At 44.6% G+C, this 25341-nt stretch overlaps 1 protein-coding gene across 3 annotated transcripts in view; it reads left to right on the plus strand.

Moving 5' to 3' along the window:
* Positions 1–25341, plus strand: part of NWD2 (NACHT and WD repeat domain containing 2) — a 97297-nt gene that overhangs the window by 65947 nt on the left and 6009 nt on the right. Inside the window, exons 3-6 of one of the 3 annotated variants that reach the window (XM_048509175.1) lie at positions 4348–4464; positions 15493–15696; positions 23415–23559; positions 23936–24525. In XM_048509175.1, the coding sequence (XP_048365132.1) occupies positions 4348–4464; positions 15493–15696; positions 23415–23559; positions 23936–24525 (1056 nt within the window). Of the gene's footprint in view, positions 1–4347; positions 4465–15492; positions 15697–23414; positions 23638–23935; positions 24526–25341 lie in introns of those variants that run through there. The other 2 variants (XM_048509176.1, XM_048509177.1) reach the window with 2 other exon arrangements.

Consider the following 25341-nt stretch of genomic DNA (forward strand, 5'->3'; position numbering starts at 1 on the left):
TCTCATTAACATTATTTAAATTGGATCTGTGGACTCAAAGGAAATTCTGAGGAGCAGGCCATCTGCCCTTTCATATTCATTGCGACTTGTGCTGTCAAAGCAACAAAATATTAAGTAGCAAATGCAATTGTCTTTATGAGGACTATCTGATTGTTTATCTGATCTGTTTTGGAGAATATAGTGAGGGTTGCTGATTTGGGGTAGGGCAGATGGTTTTGACTTTTCTTTGTTTTGCTTTGTTGTTCCCCAAGCCCTTTCTATCAAAGGTGTGCTGTTTCTCCAGTAGGGCAAATAGCGCCCATAGGTTTGTCTAAGGTTGTTTCCCCGCTTACCATCGACCACCCTTTGCTGCGCGCTACTCTCAGCGCGCATCATTTCTGGCGTGCTCCTGGGCTTCCTCAAAAGGTGCCGTTTTGAGGAACGCCAGGAATGACGTGCGCTGAGGGAGCGCGAGAGCGGCAGCGTCGTAGTGGGGAGTGCCGCGGGACCCCGTGCTACTTGGCGAGAGTAGCGCACAGCAGATGGTAAGTGGGGAAACAACCTAAGACCAGGAAAACTATAATGGGGCAGTAGCTTGAAGCCCCTCTTTTTGCATACATGATCCTAATTCAACGCTGGCCTGTGTGTACCTGGGATGAAATTCTTAAATACAGAATTTGTGCTACATATTTGAGTGTGCAGTCCCAGGGAGGTCCTGTAAAAAACATAATATGTAGTTAGGCCCTGTTAGTCCAGTTGCTAGACTCTGGGCTCTGCCATTTTTAATTCTATCCACTGTATGCAGCTAGATGTTTTGGGCTGGGCTTTGCCCTTAAAATGTAGCATTCTCCAAATCCATGACTCTTCTTTCCGACTTCTGATTTCTTAGCCCACTTAACCCCGTAACCCATCAAGGATCCAGAAGTGTTGATTTAAATTCTTGCAGACCTAATTATAGCCCTGAAGGGGTTGTTACATGGCGCTTGCACTGCCACTCACACGGTCAGGAGTTCGAGCCCCCTGTGGGTCAGATATCCTGGCAGCTGGCTCATGGTCAACTCAGCCATCCATCCATTTCTTGAATTACAGGTAAATGATTGTACCCTAGTCTCACTTAGCTAGGGGGTAAAGAAATAGCTGGGAAAGCAATGGCAAGCTACCCCACAAAGAGGCTAGTTTCAACAAGAATCACTGCTCGCAGTGGGAAACCCCAGGAATTCTGACACGACTGAAGGGGAAACTTTACCTTTAAAGCGCTGTCAAGTTCACAGCCAATTTACGGCAATCTCGTGGGATTGTATGTAAAATGCCATCAAGTTGCAGCTGACACATGGTGATCCCAGCTTTCATGGCAGGAGAGAAACAGAGGTGGTTTGCCATTGCCTGCCTCTGCAAAGTCTTCCTTGATGGTCTCCCATCCAAGCAGTCTCCCAACCTTTACTTAGGTTCTAATGATGGTCTCCCAATGATGGTCTCCCAACCTTTACTTAGTTTCTAAGAGATCTGGTGAGATCTGCCTAGATCAGTGGTGGCGAACCTTTGGCACTCCAAATGTTATGGACTACAATTCCCATCAGCCCCTGCCAGCATGGCCAATTGGCCATGCTGGCAGGGGCTGATGGGAATTGTAGTCCATAACATCTGGAGTGCCAAAGGTTCGCCACCATGGGCCTAGATTATTACCACTCTACATCCCAGAACCATGATTAAAACTGAAAATGTAGCAGCTTCCATGTGGGAAGTTAGACTATTAGAAACAGTTAGCTTTTTAACAGATTTAGAAAGATTCTATCCATTGTGATCATAATTTGAAACTGTGGAGATGGTACTTACAGCTGTGCTTGGGGAAATAGATCTGGCTCTCCAGGATTTGCAGCAGGGAAATCCTTTGCTTTTCCTATAATGTCCTTGCCTCCAGCCCCCTCCCTCTCCTGCCATCTGTATCGGTTAAGCTTATCAAACACATACATCTGCATACCCAAAACAGGAAATATGCAGATTTACTGCTGACATGATCTACATAGATTCTGGAATTAACAGTCTTGCAGAGTGTCTGAAAGCCTCAGTGTTTCCTCACAGAAGCTGATGTTTCTTCTCTTGAATATTGACTCCTCCTTTATCTCACGTAGAGTCTCATTGGCCCTTTCTGCACAGCACAAATTGAACCTTTCGAGGTAGGAAAATAAAGTTTCCTGCAGAAGTTCTGCACGGTTTTTCCTCCAAAATGTTTGGGGAAAGTTTTATTTTTGCCTCAAAACTGTCTAATTTGGATATGGTAAACTAGCAATCTTTTTTCTCGGAATGTTTTCAAAATGTTTCCATCTTGCCTGTGCAAAGAAATAGAAACTTTTATTTCTCCTGCCTGAATTTGAAGCTCCAGTTTTGTTTCTCTGCCACCCATCATTTTCTGCCACTTCATAGATTTTCTGACTGTCTACTGTTTGCTGATAAGAACATAAGAACATAAGAACAAGCCTCCTGGATCAGATCAGAGTTCATCTAGTCCAGCACTCTGCTACTCGCAGTGGCCCACCAGGTGCCTTTGGGAGCTCACGTGCAGGAGGTGAAAGCAATGGCCTTCTGCTGCTGCTGCTCCTGAGCACCTGGTCTGCTAAGGCACTTGCAATCTGAGATCAAGGAGGATCAAGATTGGTAGCCACAGGTCGACTTCTCCTCCATAAATCTGTCCAAGCCCCTTTTAAAGCTACCCAGGTTAGTGGCCATCACCACCTCCTGTGGCAGCATATTCCAAACACCAATCACACGTTGCGTGAAGAAGTGTTTCCTTTTATTAGTCCTAATTCTTCCCCCCAGCATTTTCAATGAATGCCCCCTGGTTCTAGTATTGTGATGTTTCCCATGACATTTTCTCCTCTGGCATCACAGCTGCCCGCCACTTCTGTCATTTGCTGTACACAAATAAACTCAGTTTTGACTGCCAGTTATGCAAATTTGCTGTTTTTTTCTGTTTTTAAAAATTGTGTGTAGTGAATTCGATGCTACATAGATTCGACATAATGGGCAAGCGCAGATTTTGAGTCTTCATACCTTCGAAGACACACCTACATGACCGTTTTTATTTTCAAAAAAAGAACTGTTTTCACCTGAAACGCTTCATTTTTCCAGGCTATGCAGACAAAACCTATGAAAACTATTCTTTTCAAAATGTTTGGCAAGTGTTTTAAATGCTTTGTGCGGGAAAAGCCATTATTTGCTGTGACTGCCGCAAAAATACAAGCCACAGTAGTACCAGTAGCATGACATTTTTTTTAACTTGGTAAGCACTTGTAGGTTTGGTTGTTGTAACAGTTCTTATCTGGGGTTCATGTTTTATGCTCTATGTATGCCCGTGTGAGTGATTGTAACAGCATTTGGTCACATACAATAAATGCTAGTATAGCTGACATGAACACAAAGCCATGTTACAAAGAATTCAGTAACAAACTCTGATATGCTTCATTATTTACTACATATATACCCCGCCTTCCTTGCCAGAGGGACCTGAGGCAGTTTATATCATTCTTGTCTCCTCGAAGTTATTCTCACAACAACTGCAAGTATGTGTTTGGCTGAGGCCATAGAACAGTGGTGGTGAACCTATGGCACTCCAGATGTTCATGGACTACAATTCCCATCAGCCCCTGCCAGCATGGCCAATTGGCCATGCTGGCAGGGGCTGATGGGAATTGTAGTCCATGAACATCTGGAGTGCCATAGGTTTGCCACCACGGCCGTAGAACTTCCCTGGCAGAGGGGGGTTCTAACCTGGGTCTCACAGATTGAGTCCAAAACTCTTAACCACTACATCACACTCAGAGTATATTTGAAAGGAAACTGGAGCCAATCTAGGGCTGATTCCGCATGGGCCAAAAACAGTGGTGTGAAAATGGTGTGAAAACCGTATAAACCCTTTTACACCATTTTAAGCCCTTTTACACCATTTTCACACCGTTTTCACACGGCTGTTTTTGGCCCATGAGGAATCAGCCTAGGTTTTCCGTGTCATCCAATATGTTATTTCATCACTATGTAATATTAAAAACATACGATGAATATATTTTTCAAGTACTCTGCCATCACATTTTCTCTTTCCATTTTTGATGTAGCACAGAATTATGTTCAATATCTCACAGTACCAATAAAAGGTATTTGGTATTGGGATGTTCAGCATCTATGATCTAAGAAGAGGCCCTTTAAAGTCCCTGAGATCTCATTAGTATAATAGTACAGAATTACTTAGTAGTCCATATACACAGAGGTCCCAGTATTGCATATATCTGCAGAACATATCTGTTAACTGTTTCATTCCCATATATCATAGTGTTAAATTATAAAATATAACAACAGTCCTGTATGTTGAATTTCCAGGTAATCGACCTGTATTGGGCAGTGGAACCAGAAGAGTGGGACAGCCCAGAGCTCCAGAAAACACGCATGAAGCTCTTAGAAGATTGCTTGAAAACATCTGCAGGTCCATGTTTTGTTGTGGGTATAAAAATAATGCTTTTCCTAATTAACTAGAATCTACAGTGCAGTTATGGGTCTTTTCTCCTGGACATGTCCTTTTCTTTTCTTTTCTGGAAAGCCCTTTAGAAGTTCTCATATTTTACTTCCGTGGTCCTGCTTCTGTCAAGTCATGGCTTAGAATTTCATATAGCAGTGATGGCGAACCTTTTTGAGACCGAGTGCCCAAATTGCAACCCAAAACCCACTTATTTATCGCAAAGTGCCAACACGGCAATTTAACCTGAATACTGAGGTTTTAGTTTAGAAAAACAGTTGGCTCCGAGGCATGTGTTACTCGGGAGTAAGCTTGGTGGTAGTCGGTGGCTTTGCTTTGGAGCAATCGTGCAACTCTTCCAACAGGTGAATCACGACCCTAGGAGGGTTTACTCAGAAGCAAGCCCCATTGCCAGCAACCGAGCTTACTCCCAGGTAAAGGATCGCACTTTAGTTCTTCACATGAAAATCGGTGGGGTTTAACAGCACTTAACAGGGTCACCCACTTCCTCCCAAAAACTAGGTCTTAGGTTTAATGCTAATAATCGTGCCCAGCGGCCCAGGCCAGCCTAGATGTGGGGGGGGGGGGCACTCTGTTTGCGCATGCCCACAGAGAGGGCTCTGAATGCCACCTATGGCACCCATGCCATAGGTTCGCCATCACTGTCATATAGCATATTAGCTGCCTTGGGAAGGAAGATGGCACGGGATAGCCCAATTTCATCAGACCTTGGGAGCTAAGCAAAGTCAGCACTTGGTTGGGAGACCACCAAGGAAGGCTCCACCAAGGAAGCCCATGGCAAACCATCTTTGTTTCTCACTTGCCTTGTAAGCCCCTTACTGGGTTTGCCATGGTTGATTCTGCACAGTGCAAATACAACAGCTGCTGGACGCTACATAACCTGGGTTTTTTTGGGGGGGGGTGTTGCACAGGTCCCATTTCTTTCAAAAATCACTAAACCGGCGATCCTTTTTTAAAATCCTGGGTTGGAGCCGCTGCAGTGTGAACAGCCAAGCAGGAAGAGCTTCATTTCGCTCCCTTCCACCATGCCATATACACAGAGGTGGGATCCAGCAGGTTCTCACCAGTTCCCGAGAGTGGGTTACTAATTATTTGTGTGTGCCAAGAGGGGGTTACTAATTGGGTCCGCTTTTCCATCTCCACGCCCTCGCCTCCCCGAGAGGCATACTGCCTTTGAACGTGAAGGTTCCATATAGCAATTGCGACTAATAATGTAACTCCCTGAACTGGGTTAATCCCTTTCAGATACTGCAATTCATTGATTCACGGCCTTTCGTACCTTTTATCTCACCAGTCTCTATCAAAGAACCTGTGTGTTTCACCATTGCTGTGTTCAGACTTGTGAGTTGGGGCATTTTCTATAATGTGATGATGATTTAGAAATGACCTGGTGCAAAAAAAATTTGGGGGGTCGTGGTGGGGTGGCTGCCCATGGCGGGGGGGGGGAGCATCCAACTCAGGTTTTGCCCAGGGCTCTGGTTTGCCTAGGTACGTCTCTGCCCCCCTTTGCTGAGGGGGGGCTGGCGAGGGAACCTGTTACTAAAATTTTTGGATCCCACCACTGTATATACAGTCAGGGAAAACCTGCCTGTCATTGTGGGGAGGCCCTTTTGTCTTTTTTTTTAATTTTGTGGGTTGCATCTGCATAGCTATGCAGATGCATAGCTGGTAGAAGTGAATCACTTGGGAGAAGTTCAAATGAAGAGGTGCAAGAATTAATCCAGACAAAAGAAAGAGAATCTCCTGTTTCCTTTGTGCAAGAATAATTTCTTTTGATTTTGAAAGAATATTATCAGTAAGTCTGTCACCTAGTGGGTAAAGGCACTACATGCTTCTTAGTTCCATGTATATCTTCACAGGGGTGTTTTGTGTGTATGTGTCTGTGTTTCTTGTACTTTTTGATCTGCCAGCATAGTTATAAGAATTTAATTGTAGCCCATAGGTGATTTCCACACAGCAGAAACAAAACCTCCTACAGAGTTTTTTAAGATGACCAGTTTTGGCTTTTTTTGTTCTCACACAGCCCGCCAAAAGCATTGGCAGTCAAAATGGATCTTCTTTTCTCACCTGCTGCATGGTGATCTGATCAGTTTCACAGTTGAGTCCGCCATTTGATGTGCTGCTGCAGAGATTCTCTGTGCTTCTGCCATTTGGTGAAGATTTTCCACAGATGTTTCCACTGCTTGCAGCTCATCCGCAAGCAATTTCGCTATAAAAAGTAGATGAATAGAGTTCGTTTTGCCTAGCGATGCTATGCACTTGTCGTTTTTCCTTTGTTTTGAGGGGTATGTCTGTGAAGCTACAGTAATGCAAATATGCACGTGTTGCAGCTTTTCTAATCATAATGTCGTAGCTTCACAGACATACCCTTCAAAACAAAGAAAAGGAAAAACAATACATGCACAGGACTGCTGGATAAACAAACTTTATTCATCTACTTTTTATAGTGAAATTGCGCACAGATGAACTGCATGCAGAGGAAACCTCCATGGGGAATCTTCATGGAGAATCTGTTGCAGCACAGAAAATGGTGGCTGTGAGTAGCAAAAATGAAAATAATAAGTTTGGGCAGGAGAGATAAAGTGTTTTCTGCCTGCTTTTGTTCGTTCATCCAGCAGGAAACGTCTTCAACCCAGTTGGGGGGAAAAGGTCACTAGTTTAGCAATTTTCAAAAAAGAAGTAGAACATTTTAAGGCTGTTTGGGGAAGAGAGCTGTGTGAACCTCTTCCCCAAAATGCTTTAAAAACATTCCCAAGATGTTTTGTTTCTACTATGAGGAATTCACCATTGCTGACAATTTTCCAATTACATTTCGGCTCTCAAAAAAACCTAAGTGTTCGGATAGGTGAGGTGAGGGCTGAATCACAGTGGATTTGTTTGGGGTATATATTTTTAAATGTTAACATTTGCACTGGTAGATATTTCAGACTTGGAAGTAAAAAGAAAAGTCTCTTCTGTTGGTGTTTCATATTTTTCCTTAAGAAAAAAAATCTATTCTAAGATCTGTTAGCTGGTGTCTGGGACAAGGTTAGAGGCAACTGTTTCCTTTCATTAAAATCATGCAGAGAATGTGGAAATAAAAAATTGAAGATATCCTTACAGTCCAAGGAGACTAATAAGCAGTTGATATAGTTCCATTCAGACCTCATTTGTTATTTTCTTCTTGGCTCTCCAAGGCTTTGTCCGAGAGACTTATTTGAAAGCCGTGAAAGATTTTTCCTTATTCTTAGCAGCAAAAGCAATTGAAGAAGTTGGTATCATAGGGTAATGCTAGATTCACACGGAATAACATGATCGTTTCCTCTGGATAAGTGTATATGTTTTAGAAAATTAAGCATGAGCAAACTGCAAGTCTGAAGGGAAGAATGGTGGATGGGGAAATGAAACCCTTCATTGGTGGGAAATAAGTTATAGGGTCCCCTTCAGTTTTTCCCTACAGATGCAAAAAAAAAAAAGCAAGTTAGGGATCTGAACTGAAAAACAACCACAGTTATAAACCTTTATACCTGCCTTAGGAAAGAATCATAGGCTGATTCCACATGGGCCAAAAACAGCAGTGTGAAACGGTGTGAAAATGGTGTAAAAGGGTTTAAAACAGTGTGAAAGGGTTTATACTGTTTTCACACTGTTTTCACACTGCTGTTTTTGGCCCATGCGGAATCAGCCACAGATTCAGCCTTGACTGTGAAAATCTAGAGGCCCCATTGACTTGATTCTGTGTATAGCACCAATGGTTGGCCACTGACTGCGGTATGGGAATGTTCCTCAATCTCTACTTCTGGCTTCAGGGCCTACAATAATATTTATCATTTACTCGATGGGTTTGGTCCAGTCAACTCAATTTCACCCTGTCCCCCTCCATATTATAGCCTCTGTTAGATTGATTTTATTGATGCACTTCCCATGATCCCCAGCATAGCCTTTTTGATGGCCAACGATGGGGACTCCTTTCTCCCATTTTACCAGTGGAAAAACTTGTGGGGTCCAACCAAGCAGTTTTATGTTGTTTTGTTACTAAGCATTGAAAACTGAGATTGGAGATAAACATTCTGTCCTGAGCATTGCATTTGTCTTGCAGTTCGCCCAAGCCCCCACCTTTATTCAGTTCCTTTGCTGAGACAGGCAAAGAATGTTAACTTCCTCTTTAATAGTTATTATACTGTATGTGTGTATATATGTGTGTGTGTGTGTGTACGTGAATATACTTTCTCTCTCTCTCTCTCTCTCTCTCTCTCTCTCTCACACACACACACACACACACACACACACACACACACACACACACTAGCAGCAAAGTCCATTTAATGGTTGATTTCTGCCACCAGTTCTCTCAGCTCACCTCTCACTACCCTGCCCCAGCCTTGGTATTTGGGGGTGGGAAAGGGCGAGTGGGTTGGATTGTGAGGGGCTCACATCCAACCAATTGGCCCTTAAGGCTCAATCTGTGATATCTGCACATTAGACCTGCACACCTACTAGCTAGAAGTGAGTCGTCAATCGCTCCAACCCTTACTCAGATATGTATAACAGCGGTTCTCAACCTGCGGGTCATGACCCCTTTGGGGATCGAATGACCCTTTCACAGGGGTCGCCTAAGACTCTCTGCATCAGGGTTCTCCATCTGTAAAATGGATAAATGTTAGGGTTGGGGGTCACCACATCATGAGGAACTGTATTAAAGGGTCGTGGCATTAGGAAGGTTGAGAACCACTGATGTATAAGGATATGTATACTAGTAGCCAAGCCCATTTTATGGCTAAATAAAACTAGCTCTACTGAAGAGGCAAAGTGCGCTGTTTTTCATGCCTGGCTGTGTTATCCAGGCACCCCTGTTATGTTTGCCATCACTTCTGCTGGTCCCCCAACTCACCACTCGTTTGGGAGGAGGGCAGAGTCAGCAGTTTTCCTGGAATTTGCTACTGCCACCCAGGAAGAAAAGAGGCAGTTGGGAGAAGATTAAAAAAGAGGGTTGACATTAGGCAGCCACCACCACTCCTTCCTCCAGTCCTATCAACAGGAGGGAGCAGCTAGACCTTGCCCACTGACTGCGTGTGTGAACAGACATGCGGGTCCCCCCACCTTCCCTCACAGCGACAACACCTGCTGTCTCCCATGGTCTCCAAAAGCCATCTCAGCTCCCCCAGCCCTTTTCTCATTCTAACATGCTCAGGCAGCTTAACTCTTTGTGGGGTGGAGTGGAGCTGTGTGGAAAACTGATGAGAAGAATGGGGGGGGTGATGCAAGGGAATGGGGAGGGGCTGGTGGGGCAGCAGAAAACAAAGCCAGTGTTTCCCTGCTTCTGGCCTTGGTGTTTGGGGTTGGGAGAGGGTGCGCAGGGAATGGGGAGGGGGTTGGTTCAGCAGAGTGCAGCAAAGGTGTTGCTGCCCCACCACTGGGCTAGGTGTTTGGGGGTGGGAGAGGGCAGGTGAGTTGGATTGCGAGGGACTCATGTCCAACCAGTGGGCACGCAGGACTCAGATAGTGAGTCCTGCACATGAGACCCTGGTTGGAAGTGAGTCTTTGATTCACTCCAACCCTTACTCGATTATGTATAAGGGGATGGATGGATGGATGGATGGATGGATGGATGGATGGATGGATGGATGGATGGATGGATGGATGGATGGATGGATGGATGGATGGATGGATGGATGGATGGATGGATGGATGGATGGATGGATGGATGGATGGATGGATGGATGGATGGATGGATGGATGGATGGATGGATGGATGGATGGATGGATGGATGGATGGGAGAGAGAGAGAGAGAGAGAGAGAGAGAAAGATGATAGATAGATAGATAGATAGATAGATAGATAGATAGATAGATAGATAGATAGATAGATAGATAGATAGATAGATAGATAGATAGATAGATAGATAGATAGATAGATAGATAGATAGATAGATAGATAGATAGATAGATAGATAGATTATAAACAATAATAATAGCATGCCATCAAGTTGGAACAGATGCATGGCAGCTCCATTCCATTTTAAGACAAGAGATGAGCAGAGGTGATTTGTCATTGCCTTTCTCTGCAAAGCAATCCCAGTCTTCCTGGGGGGTCTCCCCTCCAAGTATTAAGCATAGCCAACCCCGCTTAGTTTCTGAGCTCTAATGAGCTCAGGCCAGCTGGTCTATTAATAACCAAGAGTATCCGTTCTGATGAATTGCCAAGGACCAATTTGTTCTTTAAAAAGAAACCACAAATGCTCCCACCCCAAGCATGCTATTCACAGCATCACTTTAGGAAAAAAAAATTTCAAGCCACCTAGCTATTCAAATTAGGACTGTATCTGACAACCTAAACTTAAAGTGCATCTGACAACCTGAACTTAAAGTGCATCTGACAACCTGAACTTAAAGTGCATTCTTTTCCAAATAAGAAATATGAGTTACAGCTCTTTTTCTGCCTTTGGAGCTGTTGTGTGGCTTCCAAAGACAAGATACGCTCTCGTAGTCACACCACGCCCTCGGCAGCTGTAGTTACCTTCAAAGGGTAATATCCATTTCCTCTTGGCTTTTGGCCAGTCGCGTGGTTGTTGGTAGGACATCCCATTATCAGGCAGGTTATTTTTCAGCATAGCAGTGCAGTTTTGATCTGTGCAGAATCGGTTGTCTCCTTGCACGCAGCCATCTGTCACAAGGAGACGCCGTGTTCCTCCTTACGACAGACCGGTCAGTGGCAAGCAGTCACTCACTTTGATAACATGTCATTTCAAAACATTGAAGTTTCAGCATGCACCTGAGTTCTCAGGACAACCACAACAAATTTAATTGAAAGGCCCAGAACACTGGTTATCTTTTATGATTTTCCTATCTGGCAATCAGAGGAGCAAAAAATAGCGCTCACAGCCCATGCTGTCCTGCCAGTTAAAGCCTCTGTTTAGTGCCTTGACCATTAACAGAGGGCATTGCTTGCACTGGAGAACCCAACAGTACAGAAGTGTATCTAGGGAAAATAGAGCCTGGGGCAAAATCTGAATTTTCCGCCCCCCCTCCCCCAGTGCTCAGGTGTACTGCACGGAGCCAGCAAGGCGCCCAGGTCTACCACCTGGAGCCGGAGCCAGCGTCCATGTCCCTCTGGTATACCCCATGTCCCTCTGGCATATACAACCCTGCAACAGTGCCATTCAAGATTTATACCTTGCTAAATCCACTAAAATTAACTTGGCTTGGAATGGCACGGTGAGTGTCTGGTCCTTCAAAACTGGTGAATGCCAGATCAGGAGAGCCCATGGGCCAAAAACTATTCTTCAACCAGCAGTGCTCTTGCACCTTCTGACCAACTTCCTGCCCATGGAAACTTTCTGCCACAGCTTGTTTGAGCTGTATTTCTTGACCTCTGGTATGCCAAAGGATCGCCAGTCTCAAAGACCTGTTGTGGTTTTGGCAGGGGCAGCATTAGTTCAGTGTGGATTGTGGCCATAGCCAAAATGAAGAAGAAATACACGTAAAGCATTTCTAAGGACAATGAAGTAGCTGAAAAATGAAAGGCCAGAAAATAAGATTTCTGTTTTTACTAGCAGTAGTAACCATAGTTTATTCTCCACTAATTCTTGGGCCATATTTATTCATTTTCCAGTACACCGTTTAAAGGAAAGCAAACTTGGGCAGTACTTTCAAACATCCACTTTTGCTATGTCTGATTTCAAAAAATCAGTTTTGTATGTCAATAGGTCTTGGATCTGATTTCCTTGAATCTGAGACAGTGTAGTAATTGATGGGCCAGAGATTCAACTGAGCCATCGTTACAAGGGCACAATCTTTTAGCCTTTTCTTGCTTGTTAAATCTGCCATGTAACAAGGCAGAAGGCATAACATTAAACCTGGCGAGCATTATGGCTCTCCTTTGAACAGAGTTTATTAAGCAATACAGGTTTTGTATTACCCCATCTCCCCGATTTAATTAGATTACACTACTTGTTGGACAATCCTGATCCTTCTCTCTGTATGATAGTGGCAGACTTTCTCCTGGAAATTACTAAACGCCAGTAGATTTCCTTCGACCTGTATTGTATATGCTTTTTAATCTGTTTTTTATTACTGTTGCACTGTTGTCTATGCCAATGAAGGCTTGCTTCTTATGTCAATAGGTCAGTGGCCGAAATAAATGTAGATTATATAATCATTTGCACTCTCCCAGCTTTAGACATCTTTTTTGGTTCTTTCTGTATAGCAGTTTTTCCCCCTGCTACTATAAACATTTGTTTCAAGTCGACATTACCATACTCTAATGGAGTGTCATCTCATGGCTAAATGTGCCAGTTTTGTGAGCAATTCTCCTAGAACGTATGTATAGCTGCTTAGGTTTGCACAATTAAGATTCCTAGGTTTTTTTTTTTTCCTGGCAAGCACAGTGACTTGGCAACATTCAGTAAACGAAGCATTTCCCACCACAGCGTCTATGCCGGGAAAGCACCACTGAATTTATGCTTTTCAGTTTATTGGTAAAGGACTCTATTGAGCAAGGCTGTTCACTCCATCTTGGCCAATTTCCCTCTAGTGCCAGTGTGGTGTGGTGGTTAAGAGGAGGCGACTCTAATCTGGAGAACCCGGTTTGATTCCCCGCTTTTCTCCATCTAAGCAGCGGACTCTTATCTGGTGAACTGGATTTGTTTCCTGGCTCCTACACATGAAGATTTGTTTCCTGGCTCCTACACCTGTCCGCTGTAGCCCCAATGATTTCAATAGGAGTTTTCCAATTGGCTGATTCACTTATGTGTGTCTGCGTATCTGCAAGGATAGCTCATTGAATTTTTTTAAAAACTAGGAAAACTATATATTGCCAGATTCGGCAAGACCAGCTGAGTACAACTATGTACTTTGTGGACTGAAAAAGTGCCCAGGATTGGAGCCTGCAGAGCCTGCAGAGGGGCAGCCTTCGGCAAACGAAGATAGCGAGAATCCCTTCACCAGCCCGCAAAACGTTGGGTGCAAGCGGAGGGTGAAACTAATTTCCACTCTTTCCTATTGTTTCACGAGTGTTTGAAGATGAAAAACAAATTGTCGAGAATTTACAATGTTGCAGCAAATTGGGAAGAAGATGAAGCCCTCTGGCCTAATTTTATGTTTGCAAGCTGGGAGAAATTAGATACGATTAAATAAATAATCTTCTTGACTGAAAAGCTGTAAAAATTTAAATATGTGACATGAAGGGATATTAAGGTAGACATCCAGAGAGCCTATTGCTTTCAATATATAAATAATCTGAGCACACCAGGATAAGTGCATGCATAAAATATCTTTATTTTATGCATGCTTTTTGGATGGGCTTTCTACATTTCATTAAAAGAAGACATTGACGTTATAAATCTTTTACATGTGCTTAACACCGCAATCCTAACTGGAGTTATACCCCTCTAAGCCCATAGACTTCAATGGATTCAAAAGGAATGGGATTGCACTATTTAAAAGGAATAGGGTTGCACTATATCACTTGGAATATGATTGCACTATTTATTTAAATCTATCCTGAATAATTTCAGCCTTGCACTATTTTTGCAATCTCCTTCCTGCCCTTCCCTGCACGTAAAAAACAAGCAAGTCAAGACGAAAATGTCTAAGCTAACTTTTTCCCTGACGTGTTCATTTTTTACATGCAATAAGTTATTTTCTTAGGACAGCAAATAATTCAAACCATGCAATTCCCACATTCTAGGAAAATCTGCTCTGTGGTCGATTCCCCACCAGAAAAATGAATGTAGATACTAACCCAGAGATGGTGAACCTTTTAGAGACCGAGTGCCAGGGGTGGAGTGTGTGCCCTGCACCCTTGCCAAGTCCCCACCCTGCCCTGGAATGCCCCCTGAATGCCTCGAAACACCCCTGCCATGCCCCTGGTATGCCCTCACCACACTCTTGCAGGGGTGCACACCCAGTGCGTTGCGCACCCCTCGTCCCCTTGGCGCTATGCTGAGAAATAATTAAAAATTAGTTCCCATGAGAACCTGACAGAAAAGTTCCCTCACAAATGTCCACTTAGTCCTCTGGTATCACAGAGAATTCTTACCAAATTACAGTATCCAAATTGGACGGAATGCTACGACAGGTAAGTGGTATAAAACCAGTGTAACAGTTGAAGTGTAGATGTACCCTTATACAAACACAGTTCATAGCCTCTCACAGTGGCTGGCCACTTGGCCCCCCTCTCTTCCCTTCCTCTATTTCTGCTCTGATGAACTCAACTATTCAGGAGCCACCCATCAGTCCCTCTCAGCTAACAGCTTCCGACACTGCCAGCGAACACGCATATAGAGTATCCGTTGAATAAAATAAATATGCTTACCTGGCAAGGGAGACACCATGATCACGAAATAAATCATTCATTGCAAAACCGGTTATGAGTAGGCAAAAGTCCCATCACATTCAGAACGGCACTAGAAGGAAAGAAGCCCTCTGTGACGATATTCTGCAGTTTTCATGAAATTGCATCAATTTCAGACATTTAGCTCAGTTCTATGTATATTTGCTTGGAATTGTCGCAGTATGTTCAGGGGAGTTCATTCCCAGGTATATGTAGGATTACCGCCAGATAGTCTAATCAGATGCACCTGCATTCAGAAATATGTTCACTTTGGTACAGTGGGGTGTACGCGCTAAAAATTGCACACAGAATTGCAGCTGTAAATTCGTCGTTGTTTCCACTGATACCTGAATTAGTAAAGAGTATGATTATTTAATGCAAATGATAAGGTTGGATCCAACCAACTTTTTCACAGGTGAAATGGAGCACTTCAACCACAAAACAGGCTGTGCTGGGATTATGGTGCCTGCAAGCTCAAAAGCCATGTGTGAAGTAAATAGTGCAGCCGAGTGAAATTGAACAAAAATATTGGTTGGATCCAACTATAGTTATTAAATTTTTTTTATAGAAACTGATAAGTGACCAGACTAGGATGCAGCCATATTTATTTTATATCTAATCAGCCTTCAATTTATCTTTAACACCATTACTAAACCTTACCCTCTCCTACACGTCCACAGGGACTTTTAGGAGAAAAATATGGAGGCATCCGGATTCCGGGAGAAGTGGAATCTTCAGAATTTGAAATGATTCTTGATGCTGCCGTTGAAGCCAAGATGGAAACAAAGATTTTGGAAGAGTGGTACTGCCGAGATGAGAATGCAGTGCCGCCAACATATTACCTCAGACAGAAATCTGAAATGCCGAAGAGCAATCCCAGTATGGTAAATTATCTATGAGTGATACCGATTAAAGCTGTTGTCTGCATGCTGTGCGCTTAAAATTGTGTTAACAGTTGCCCAGGTGATGAGATAGGGCCCAAGTCAGCGCACTCATGCCCAATCTACCCATCTGCACACTCAGTCAACACGCAGTGCATTCTTCTGCTCTTTTGCAGATGTCTAATTCTGGCCAATTCTGGCTAACAAGAGGTCACCATTTTGTATGGATGGCACAACGTGTGTATTTTCCATTCACATATAACTTCAGGACATGTGAATGAGATCCCAGGGGTTTTTGCTATGTTTTGTTTTTGAGAAGAATGTGTTTGTTCATACCGAAGCTATACACACAGAGAGCATAGGTGCCAGAGACGTAGCAGGGGAAAATGACTCCCGGGACAAAATGGCATCCTGGTGGGGCCGCGGCTGGCTGAGGGGGGAAGGGGTGTGGGGGGCTATTTCCCCACCACCACCACGTAACTGAATGGGGGCCTGCCCGGGGCATTTGTCCCCGCCCTGTGGAAGCGACACTACTGATAGGTGCTTTGCCCTATTCACACAGAATGGCAATTGTACATATTAGGACAGTGATGGTGAACCTTTTCGAGACCAAGTGCCCAAATTGCAACCCAAAACCCACTTATTTATCACAAAGGGCCAACGCAGCAATTTAACCTGAATATTGAGGTTTTAGTTTAGAGAAAATGGTTGGCTCCAAGGCGCACATTATTCAGGAGTAAGCTTGGTGAAGCAACCATGCAACACTTCAAATGGGTGAATCACAACCCTAGGAGGGCTTACTCAGAAGCAAGCCCCATTGCCAGCAACTGAGCTTACTCCCAGGTAAAGGATCATGCCCAGGCCAGCCTAGATGTGTGTGCACGCTCTGAGTGCCACCTCTGGCACCCGTTCCATAGGTTCGCCACCACTGTTTTAGGAGGATCACACATAGCATGCTGTCCCATTACATGCAGTTGGCATGCCAAAATGTAGTGTCCGAATAGAGAGATCTGCTATCCAGAGTATCCTCCAACATGATACTCAAGTCCCTAACCAAATAGCTGTTCCCAAAATTCCTTGGAGAAAGCTATGAAAGTTTTATCAATTTGCATGCATGCATGCAAAGCCTTTATTGAAAGTTAAACCAATATAAAACTGATACAAGTTAGCAGGGCAGATCTGCCCTTACGTACAGGCATCTCACAATGCTGCTGTCCTCTTTTAACCTGATCCTGTACCTGCTGGCCATATGGCAGCATCCTCTCATTCCCTCCTCCCAGTTCCTGCCTCAGGAATCAAGAGCTGCAAGGACTTTTAGGGGCACGATTTGACTACCAGGAATAAGAAGGTTCAGATGCTGCCCTGGATCAGAGAGATAGGGATGCATTCTACCTAGCAGCTGCTGGGCAAAATGAATTGTTGATTGCCGTCCAGTTCTAGACTGGCAAAAGTCCACAACACACACAAAGATCCATACCGTTTCCAGTTGGCACCCATCCTAGAACTCAGGAGAACAGCCAATAATTTAAAGGACATAAATGAGAATAAATTATCCTCTTTCTCAGCTACAGCAACAAGGCCCATTAGTGAAACAGAACAGGAGCCCACAACAAAGCTGTTCAAAACTCTTAGTGAACGGTTGCAATATATAAACAGATAGGCGCAAAGGGAGGTATTAATATGCAGCGCCAAGCTAAATCCCTCCAGATTTCAAAATGAACGCTTCTTAGTGAGAAATTACTTGTGTTGATAGACAAACACAAAAAGAGCATTTTGCTGGAGGTCTTTTACTGTATAAGCAAGAATACTTGTCATCAGTTCCATTTGATATGGAAGGCCAAACTACACAGAACGCTGGAGCTCCATACCTGACAGTCTAGGTGTGTTCCTTGGCTCTGAAACACAGTCCTTGGGATGGGCCACAGCACTGAGAAAGGAGTATGTTTACCTCTTCTCTCATGCTGGCCCTTTCCGCCAAATACGGTGCCCTGGGGACGGCAAAAACACCGTCCCCAGGGAGCCGTTCGCACAGGCGGCGCTGCTGAAATGCAGCAGCACCGACCTGACTCCCCTCCACCACCCCCAGGGCGCCATCAGAGGGAGGTTTTTGGAAAACAGCGTGTTCCCGCCGGCCCGGTGCAAACGGCACCGCCGGGAACACGCTGTTTTCCCCGTTCCCCCCCCACACACACACACACACTCACCTCATCGTCCTGCGTCGCTCTACCAGACTGGAGGTCGGAGTGCAGCGTGGGTGGGTCTTAGGAGTCCAGCAGGGCAACCAGGACGACGAGGTAAGTGGGGGGGGACGGGGAAGAGGCGGCTCCGCACGGAGCCGCCTCTCCTGCGCCGGCCTCTGCGGGGGCCGCTCGCACGCTCCCGTGCGAACGGCCCCCACCCCTCCACCGGCAGAATTCCTGCCAGTGCAGGGGTGCCCTTTCTGTAGTGCGGAAAGGGCCGCTGTCTCCTCAATTGGAAATGCCGCTTCTCGGGGGTTCTTTAAGCCCCAGTAGGAAAAAAGTTGCTTGTGCTTTGCCTGCTTTCTTGTATTTGTGGTGGGTGGGTGGGTGGGTGGGTGGTTGGTTGGTAGGTAGGTAGGTAGGTAGGTAGGTAGGTAGGTAGGTAGGTAGGTAGGTAGGTAGGTAGGTAGGTAGGTAGGTAGGTAGGTAGGTAGGTAGGTAGGTAGGTAGGTAGGTAGGTAGGTAGGTAGGTAGGTAGGTAGGTAAACTTAATAGTTTTTAAAGCAGCCAGTGGGTTGGGATGGTATTTTCAAGACATATAGACCAGGGGTAGGGAACCTGCGGCTCTCCAGATGTTCAGGAACTACAATTCCCATCAGCCTCTGTCAGCATGGCCAATTGGCCATGCTGGCAGGGGCTGATGGGAATTGTAGCTCCTGAACATCTGGAGAGCCGCAGGTTCCCTACCCCTGACCTAAAACGTTTCTATAACATTTTCAATCCCCCGCCCCCTTAACAATGGTGTATGTCTGCACTCACCCCCTCAAAATGATCTGTGGCGGCCATTACAAGATTTTATTCCTCCCCCCCCCCTTTTTTTTAAATTCTGTGTTGTATTGATGCTTCACTGCTTCAAAGCCTCATTCTGCAATCCTCTACTCCTTGTGCACTCCATACGTCGAAGACTGGCCTTCACAACAAAAATTTAAAAAACAAAAATGCTGCAAATAAGTAGGTGAGGGTAGATGGAGTGAGCGTGGAAAATGACGCTGAGGAGGACGTATAGCGAAGTAGAGACGTGTGAAAAAAAGTCGTCAATAGATCACATAGCAACCAAAGAAACATTTTCAAAAAGTTTCAGCCCAAGAAGCGTTTTAAAACGGGATTCATTACACACGTTTTGAGGCTGCAAATAAAACGTTTGCAGGTGAAAACAATGCGGAACTCTGTGGAGAAAGGGTTTTCTTTCCCTGCCTGGAAACGTTTGACAAGGTTTGTGTAGAAAGCACCTGAGTGTGGGGAAAAGAGTTTTAAAACAAATTTCCCTGACTTGTCAACCGCCATCCATATCAGCCCCCTCCTCCAACACCCAGTTTCTTTCTAGAGACGAATGCTCAGCTTGGAATTGCAGTCGCGGAACTCCAGAATCACATGCAGTTGACCAACAGGTCAGCAGGAATTTCAAGGCCTGAGGCTGAGATCAGAAATAAGGAGCCTGGCCTTTAACGTCTTAAACGGTAAACAAGTGCATTCTGCCTGGAGAATCTCTTGTGCAGACTTTTGCATGCAACTTTGGGGAACCTGAACCCAGATAATAACATACTGCAGATCTGGATCTGAGTGGTTATTGGCTTAATATGTTTTTATCCGGCTCTTCCTCCCTAGAGCTCAGGGCAGTTTACATCATCCTCCCCTCCTCCATTTTATTCTTACAATAACATTTGTGTGAGGTAGGTTAGGCTGAGAGGAAGTGACTGACCCAAAGTCACTTGATAAGCTTCCATGGCAGAATGGAGATGCTAGCCCAGTGATGGCGAACCTATGGCACGGGTGCCAGAGGTGGCACTCAGAGCCCTCTCTGTGGCCACACGCAAACAGAGTGCCCCCCGCCCCCCACATCTAGGCTGGCCTGGGCCACTGGGCTCGATTATTAGCATTAAACCTAAGACCTAGTTTTGGGGAAGTAGTGTAGTGCTGTTAAACTGTTAAGCACTGTTAAACTAAAGCGTGATCCTTTACCTGGGAGTAAGCTCGGTTGCTGGCAATGGGGCTTGCTTCTGAGTAAACCCTCTTAGGGTCGTGATTCACCTTTTGGAAGAGTTGCATGGTTGCTTCAAAGCAAAGCCATCGACTACCACCAAGCTTACTCCTGAGTAAACGAAAACCTCAGTATTCAGGTTAAATTATCGTGTTGGCACTTTGCGATAAATAAGTGGGTTTTGGGCTGCAATTTGGGCACTCGATCTCAAGAAGGTTCGCCATCGCTGCGCTAGCCCAACCCTATCCAGATATTTGCTTGGCACAACAGGGGCCCATTATGCACAGAGTGTTTTCTGTGGTGCTCCTACTCCCACAGTGGGATCTCTCACATTTCCCAACACAAGGAGCGGCCCCACTCTGCCACGCTGCCCGTGGCCGCCTGACCCCACATTGGTCCAGTCCAGAGTCTTGCCTGCCTCCAGTTCCAATCTTTCCTCCAGTCAAAAAGGAAGATCGATGTTACCCTTTGAAGGTAATGTTGATATCACTTATATCGATATCTGCTTTCATGGCTTTTGCATTTTATGGGAAAACCGGCTGTTGATCCCTCACAGGATCCCCCCCCCCTCCTCTCAGGCATTTCCCTTAAAATTCAAAAACCATAAAAGCAGCCTCCACAAGATCGACATCAGCAGTATCGACATTACCTTTAAAAAAACCAAAACAGGCAATCCTTGATCTTGACATTGGAGCCAGCCGTTAGGAGGGAGGCCCCACAGTGAGAGGGAAACCTCACAGCTTCCCCACTCTTGCAAACCGCAGGGCATCGGGGATCTCCGGCCATGCAGCTTTAATGGTGTCAACACAACAATCTCTGCCTTGCAGGAACCATATGCTCACTGCAGTGCAGAGTGCCAGCGTATAATTACCTTTGGTTGATGGTGTGCGCTCCTATTCTGCTGCCTTACAGATTACCAATCTCTGGCCTGACCTGGAAGGCCCAGACTAGCCATATTTCATCAGATCTCAGACTGTAAGCCGGGTTGACTTTAGTTAATACATGGGACAGTCTCCCCTGGGAGATTCGCCTTTATGGGTTTAGGTGCATGGCGAAGACCTTTCTCTTTCCCCAGCCATTTGTCTGGCCTCCTTGGAAACTCCCTGTTGTAACTGCTGGTTTGGGGAGTGTGGCAGGTCTGGGGGAGTAGGGGTTGGGGGTTAGTTTTATATGTTTTTTGTTGTTTTATTCTAATTGTCATAGTTTATTTATGATGTTTTATTGCAACGTTTTATCGTTTTGAACCTATGTAAGCTGCCTAGAGACTTTGGTATAAGGTGGGATATAAATATATGTTTTTTAAGTAAAAAAAAATGGATGGGAGTCTTCTGGGGAAGTGCAGGATTGCTACCCAGACGTAGGCAATGGCAAACCACATGTGAATGTCTTCTATCCAGAAAAGCTGACGGTATTGCTATAAATTTCGATCTATGGCTCCCAATCTTGATCCTCTTGGATCTGAGATTGCAAATGCCTTAACAGTCCAGGTGCTCGGGAGAAACAGCCGCAGAAGGCCATTGCTTTCACCTCCTGCAGGTGAGCTCCCAAAGGCACCTGGTGGGCCACTGCGAGTAGCAGAGAGCTGGACTAGATGGACTCTGGTCTGATCCAGCTGGCTTGTTCTTATGTTCTTATGTTCTTAAATTGTCTGTGACTTGATGGCATTTTCCCTCCTCAATCTCGAACAGCATATCCAAGGGTTTGCCTTGTAAACCTCAGCTGTATGGGCTGACTTCTGTTGTATTTTGATCCCTGGCTGAGGCTAACCAAACCTCTGTGGGGCCAGGGACCACCAGCAGATTATTACTCCCCGTCTACTGGCTCTTTGGTAAATGTACCAGGAGAGGCAGTCCTTGAGGTATGCAGGTCCCTGACCACTTAGGGCTTTGTCTGTAGGTAGAAGCACCTTGAACTTGATCCAGTTCTCCACCCGGAGCCAGTGCCACTGGCAGAGCACTGGTTGAATGTGTGCCTGCCACGGGTCTCCCTGTCAGGACCCTCAGTGCTGCATTCTAAGCCAGTTGGAGCTTCTAGAGCAGGTCCAAGGGCATCCCTGAGTAGACCAAGTTGCAGAAGTCTAATTTCAAGAGGAAACATCAGCCAACATTTGAACAATTCTGCATCCTTTCATACAAAATGATGGGAGTGTCACCCAAAAAAATATGGGGTCAGAATGTGTTTCCCCCTCTATTCTTTCTATTCCGACTTGGCATTCACTAAAATGCTTGTTTCCTCGAAGGATTTGTAGATTCTTGTGCTGGGTGGATATTTTTGCTATTATTTTGAAGCTTATATTTTAGATGGCAAGATTATTGTAACGTAAGAACATAAGACAGAGCCTGCTGGATCAGACCAGAGTCCATCTAGTCCAGCACTCTGCTACTCGCAATGGCCCACCAGGTGCCTTTGGGAGCTCACATGCAGGATGTGAAAGCAATGGCCATCTGCTGCTGCTGCTCCCGAGCACCTGGTCTGCTAAGGCATTTGAAATCTGAGATCAAGGAGGATCAAGATTAGTAGCCATAGATCGACTTCTCCTCCATAAATCTGTCCAAGCCCCTTTTAAAACTATTCAGGTTAGTGGCCATCACCACCTTCTGTGGCAGCATATTCCAAACACCAATCACACGTTGCATGAAGAAATGTTTCCTTTTATTCATCCTAATTCTTCCCCCCAGCATTTTCAATGTATGCCCCCTGGTTCTAGTCTTGTGAGAAAGAGAGAAAAATTTCTCTCTGTTAACATTTTCTATCCCATGCATAATTTTATAGACTTCAATCATATCCCCCTTCAGACGTCTCCTCTCCAAACTAAAGAGTCCCAAACGCTGCAGTCTCTCCTCATAAGGAAGGTGCTCCAGTCCCTCAATCATCCTCGTTGCCCTTCTCTGCACTTTTTCTGTCCGATATCCTTTTTGAAAATTTGTAGATTTATCTGAATATTTTATTCATATTGGTTCACAATATGAATATTTTATTCATATTGGCCTCTTTAAGGACTGTTCCTCAAATGGTGAGCTTTCAAGTGATATCTCTCATTATAGTCTGAATTAACACACACCGTTACATGACATGCTTTCACAGCCCATTCTACTGCGTGTGTCAAGCCAGTGTTGATTTTAGTCTGCTTGACAAGCAGCAGTCGAAAATGTTAACTACTTCCATTGAAAAACATTGTATATCAAATGATTTGAGGCACTATTTTGTCTGCAGACATCAAGTAAAAAACCTGCACATATAAACCAGCCCTTGCATATTCTGGACATGCTTTATTACAATGTTACTTGCTCCATTGTATTCCAGACATTATGCATTGAAATCCTGTTTCACAGTGAAATAAAATGCATGAATACAGGTAGTTCTAGGGGAATGTCATCGTATTGTTTCGGCTGTTTTGTTTTAATATGGTGTTGGTTGCTTCCTTAAATGTGACGCTGGTTGTTTACAAATATGCAGATGCTACAGCTGACAGCTGGGTGTAATGATGTCTTGTTGTTTTAAAGGTGGAAGCATCTTCCAATCCCGGCAACCAGAGCAAATGGCAGGAAATATCAGAAGAGATTAAGGTGATATTTAAGACAGCCGTGAAGATGCTGTACGAAAAAGGAAAGATGAAACACAGTCAAGCCAAGAGATACCTTTCCTCGGGTAAACGTTTCAGGGAAGGTGCACGGTGTACAGTTGTGTGCTGATAACCAGCTATAGCTTATATCTGGGAGCAATCAAGTATGTTAAAAAAAAGGGAAACGTTTTCCATACATTTGAATTGTAACTGTTAACCTTACATTTCATAAGCAGCAGTTTCTAAGTTTCTGTCCCTTAATTATGTTCTTGCATGACTAAGAGATTGGGGAATGCAGTTCCTCCTTTGCAGGGCTCCCGTCCCAATACCTGCAACAGAAAGCAGGGGAAGGGATGGAGAAGGCTTATGTGGTCATTCGCAGATTAAAATGCCCCAGAGCCATTTGACAATCTGCTATATAGGAACTTCAGATTTCCTTGTATTCTTTTTATTCCCTCCCAGCTGTCGAAGATGAATTTGATTTTGCCTTAGGCAAACAGACCCCTGCTTTCCTAAAGAAGTGTGTTTGCTACATCCGGAAGATTGCGAACATAGAACGTTTTGTTAAAATCCCAGATATGGAGAAATACATGGACGTTCTTCACGCTGGTGGAAAATCGGCACGAGACACAGAAGCTCTTGAGAAACTTGTCAAACTCAGGGATGAATTTGTTCCAACCATCGTTGCTTCCTCCAATCTACGAGTCTACACTTCTGTCACCCACTGTGACATCAAGCACGGCTACACTCAAGAAGTGGAGAACCACTACATTGAAGGGCTTGGTAAACAGTTCTACGAAGATATGGTGGATATCATCCAAGCAACTGTGCAACAGAATTTTGACATCGAAAGAGACTGGCTCTATGGGGAAATCCTTCAGCATTCCTCACTTTGTAGAACATACTCTTCATTCTATGAATACAAGTGTGATGCTTTGAACATTATGCACAAATACATTCTGCCTAGGAAAATGGGCCACATTAACCCTCTTATCATATATGGAGGACCATGCACGGGGAAAACCTTTTTATTAGCCGAAGTAGCAAGAAAGGTAAATGCATGCCAACCCCTCTGTGTATTTGTTGTACTGTTATCGTCTTAACATAGTACTTGGTCTATTTAGAAATGTTTACCTTGCGTTGGATTCAGACAGCTTTTTTGATCAGTCTTGGTGAGTGACAGCCAGGGTCTCACATGGCTTTTGTCCATGCAGATCGCATGATTGACAGCAAAACCTTTTTTGGTGATCAAAGGGACCCCTCCTCCTTTTTTCTCTAGTGAAAAAGTGGGTTGGATCCAATCTCCACCCTTTTGGTTTCCAAAAAAAGCTGTCCAGTCTACTTTAAAATTCCGGCCCTAGACAGGTTCGGCTAGCCACTACTAGGGCCAGGGCCTTTTTGACCCTGGCCCCTACCTGGTGGAATGAGCTCCTAAATGAGATCAGGGCCGTGTGGGACATTGGTGAGTTCCGCAGGGCCTGTAAGACCGAGCTTTTCCGCCAGGCTTTTATATCTTGCCAGCTGGCCAGATCGGAACACCGTGACCTCCCTTGAGTGCCTATTATTATGGGGTGTTATCGCCATCTTGTATCGTTTTGGTGTTTGCTGCTACAGTTTTAATCGATGTGGTTGTTGTATTGTTTTAGTTGTTTTATATGATGTTTGCTGCCCTGAGCCCTATTGGGAAGGGTGGGATATAAATTGAATGAATGAATGAATGAATGAATGAATGAATGAATGAATGAATGAATGAATGAATGAATGAATGAATGAATGAATGAATAAATAAATAAATAAATAAATAAAATAAGAAAATGCAACATGATAAAAGTATATAATCAAATTCAACAACAGTCACATATCAGAAG

This window comes from Sphaerodactylus townsendi, linkage group LG10 (assembly GCF_021028975.2).
Source record: "Sphaerodactylus townsendi isolate TG3544 linkage group LG10, MPM_Stown_v2.3, whole genome shotgun sequence".
Lineage (NCBI taxonomy): Eukaryota > Metazoa > Chordata > Lepidosauria > Squamata > Sphaerodactylidae > Sphaerodactylus > Sphaerodactylus townsendi.